Genomic DNA, 3,665 nt, shown 5'->3' with positions numbered 1-3,665 from the left:
CTCTCTCTCTCTCTCTCTTCAACTCTTAAATTTGCTCAACTAACAAACTATCTTGCTCAAACTATGCTTTTGCCAAAGTAACTCTAAGTTGTTCAATTCGACATTTAAAATATCTTAGAATGTGGGTTTGGCTGGGGATGTAACAAAAACGTCACTCCCAGCCACAATAATGTTCCACAAACAAAAAGCCAGTTCTTGTTGATTTTTAAAAAACCTCTGGTTGTGATTATGAAAACCAGACTAATTCATTTACCGTTTGTGTATGTCTTGACCGATTGTTGTATTCAAATCATTGATCGTTATTCTGACTGTATTTACAATCGTTGCTCACAATCAGCTTTGTAGGTAAGTGGTTGAGAGAAGCACAATGTGGTTCCCTTCGTTTCCGAACCAACTCGTTGTCCTTCGTTTGTTTCACTGAATTTCATCACTATAGTATAATAACTGCAACGTTATTTGTAAAATGCTGACTAATAAACTGTTTACTAGCTTAGAATTACAAAGTTCTGTCTGTCTGCTCAGTACCTAGTTTTAGGATATTTAACATTTTAAAAAATCGAATTTTTTATTTTTTATGTCCTAACTTTTTCGAAAGCATTTCTTTGAATATATTGATAACAACTCCGAATAATCTTACGACTTTGATAGAACATAATATGTGAAGTGAGCTGAAAAAATGAGTTACTTCTCAGATTCAAGCCTTAAGGAAATAGATACAGCATGCTTATAGGTGAAGTTTTCACAATTTATAAGTATAAAAAAAGAAAAGACAGGTTACAGTTAAAGAATATGGCATCAATTGAAAATCTACAATTTTGACCCTAATGTCGATTTTTGGCCAAAATCTCCATCTGTGGATTTCGAGAAGTAACTCATTTTATCAGCACACCTTACATAATATAGAGTTTCTGGCCTCATGGTCTTAGTAACTGAAAACGTCCAGAAATGTCAGATAGAACCTTGTAATTCTAAGGCAACGCATTAGTTAAGGAGCTCAGATCAAGACATGATATTGATACTAAATGTGGGGGGGCATGGCCTCTAGGCAGATGATCAATGTTGATGGAATGAATGTACACCTTATATCATCGTAAGGGTCCTTAGTTTTAGAAGAGGTTTTACTGCGCTTGCAACTGCATAAGGTCATGTGAGCGTCAGAAGATTAGAGGTGTTACAAGAGAGTAACAAACATAGAAAATAAGGGGAGATAAGGACGATAGATGTTTGATAGGAAGGAAGAAGCAAACCACACCAGAGCACCCGCCTACCACCCATCCTCGTATCGTTAGGGTCTGTCCTCCAGCTAAAAATAACCCCAGAGCATTACACTGTTGTGTCCAGGTAGAGCAGTCTATGTTTAGTCCTTATGCATGTACTTACAATGTTTATTATGGTAACCACACTGCGCTATGTTATTTTTTTTTATATGCAATGAACTTGGCACGGAATCCAATCATTTTCCCAAGGGAATGAATGAAAGCGATACTTTCTTTTGCTACTTTATTCAATTAATTTTGTAATATTTTAAAACGTTTACCCAATTTGCGTATTTCAGATCTTTACTCCTGAAACCATGACAAAGTCGGAGACTCGAAAATCTTTTAGCATCGATGCCTTACTCGCTCGGACTACATCGTCGTCGTCGTCCTCATTATCGACACCCTCCTCGGTAGTATTGTCATCATCATCATCAGGTCCGTCGTTGCAAACGTCACCCAAAACGCTATCACAAAGTGGCGTCCCCTCCCGCAATACATCTTCCTCTCACGCCCATCAATCACACCCACTCGGGACTTCCGTTTCTTCGAGTTCTAGTGACGTCAAGGGAATTCCCCAGCTGAACAATGGCGCCCCGTCCGCTTCCTCCTGTGATGGCATCGGGAATTCCCCGAAGAGAGATCGCTCACCCGTTATTTCAGACGGTAGACCCGAAAGCTACATCAGATCAAAGAGCAAGAACGATACAATGGGGCATACAAATTCTAAGGAGGATCTTTCTGGAGAAAGACAGAACTCTAACGTGTTGGAAAGCCACCACAAAGCTAGAGAAATGGAGGAGCAGCTTCATAGGCCGATTATAAAAAGCGAACTTGAATTACTCTCAAGACAGCAACAGCAGCAGCAGCAGCAGCTTCATAGACAACATCACAGTCTGCATCAGCAGCTGCAACAACACGGGTACCTGATGTCTCCTCATTCAAGCACGTCTCACTCTCTGTCCCCGACCTCTCCCCTCTCCTCTCCAGGGGGAGGCAATGCCAATGACAAACCTAGAGCTGCAACCTCCCCACCTTCATCCCCTTACAGTGTGAGCGCAATATCCTCCCAACATTTCTCGCACTCTTCACAACTTTCATTCCCTCCCCACTCACTCCTCCCCCACGTCCCTCACCACAACCCACACCACCCCACAAACATCCTCCGACCACCCAACCCTTCACTCAGCGACCCCACCCACACCCACACCCACACCCACACCCACTCCCCCCACCACCACCAACAACAACAACAACACCCGATATTCCGACACGACCGAACCCCAGCCGACGTCAACACTTCCGAAAACAGCCGACGTTTCCCGAACAGAGCGTCCGCCGAGCAGCGACGAGACCGCGAGTCTTCCTCGGACGCTCCCTCTGACGTCACCAGGGCCGTCTCCTCCTCCTCCCCCTGCCACAACTCTCCGTGCTCCACACCCCGCTCCCACACCCCGGAGTCGCCCACATCGTCCCCCCGCCCGGCAGGCTCTGTCAGCGGGGCGTGCACACCTCCACGGGGGTCGCCTCCCTCCAACGCGTTTGTCCCTCGCCCAGGTCTTCTCAACCTCCAACATCACCCGATGGTCCAAGCAGGACATCTAGGATTTCAGGTAATAATTATGTGAAGCAGCGAGGTGAAATCATTCATCATCATCGTTGCCTTTCTCACCCTGCATCAGGGTATAGGTCACGGACAAACACTCTCCACCTTTCTCTATTCTGGGCTAGCCTCTTGATGTTATTCCATGTCTTCCCACTTTTCTGTACATCGATTTCTGTGATTCTTCTCCAAGTTCCACGAGGTCTTCCACTTGATCTCTTGCCAAGTGGGTTCCAATCCAAAACTTTCGAGGTGAAATCAGGCACTCGTCAAAATAGTGAAACTGAAAACACTGGCGTTTTTCTGACAGTTCGGTAATTTTTTAACAAATTTGTGTTTTTTGACTTAACGCCATTGTTGTCCAACTAAGAACATATTTCTTAGTGGGTTCTTTTTATTTTTTTAAACTGAAAAACATTGATTAAAGGCACAAATAATGTACGTTTTCAGTTTGCTTGGACTATCAAGCTATGGAAATAACCAAATTTTGAGGCCATTTTATCGCTAATTCTACATTTGAAACCAGGCGACCCCACCTTATTCAATCTCAAATGCCTTGACTTCTATTCAAGATAGATGAGCATTTTTTTCACTGATAGCAAGGCAACTGAACAAGCTTTAAGATGATACCAATAACTCCACAGGCCCAAAAATTGACGAGCGCCTGATTCCACTGCGCCGTGACACATATCAGTATTGGTGGTTTGTAGAATTCTATCAGCGGCATGTAAAATTCCCACGTGTCTGTCTATCTGTCTGTCTGTCTGTCTGTCTGTCTGTCTGTCTGTCTGTCTGTCTGTCTGTCT

The 3,665-nt window shown here is 43.8% G+C and overlaps 1 protein-coding gene across 1 annotated transcript in view; it reads left to right on the top strand.

Moving 5' to 3' along the window:
• LOC101857075 (putative uncharacterized protein DDB_G0291608) overlaps positions 1–3,665 on the top strand; it is a 25,609-nt gene that overhangs the window by 16,384 nt on the left and 5,560 nt on the right. Inside the window, exon 2 of the mRNA XM_035973147.1 lies at positions 1,556–2,869. Coding sequence (XP_035829040.1) covers positions 1,574–2,869 — 1,296 coding nt within the window. The 5' untranslated portion in view covers positions 1,556–1,573. The remainder of the gene's footprint in view (positions 1–1,555; positions 2,870–3,665) is intronic.

The sequence above is a fragment of the Aplysia californica genome, unplaced genomic scaffold (genome assembly GCF_000002075.1).
Source record: "Aplysia californica isolate F4 #8 unplaced genomic scaffold, AplCal3.0 scaffold01033, whole genome shotgun sequence".
In the NCBI taxonomy this organism is placed as follows: domain Eukaryota; kingdom Metazoa; phylum Mollusca; class Gastropoda; order Aplysiida; family Aplysiidae; genus Aplysia; species Aplysia californica.
The sequence above is the reverse complement of the archived record's forward strand: the minus strand, read 5'-3'. Positions and strand labels throughout refer to the sequence as shown.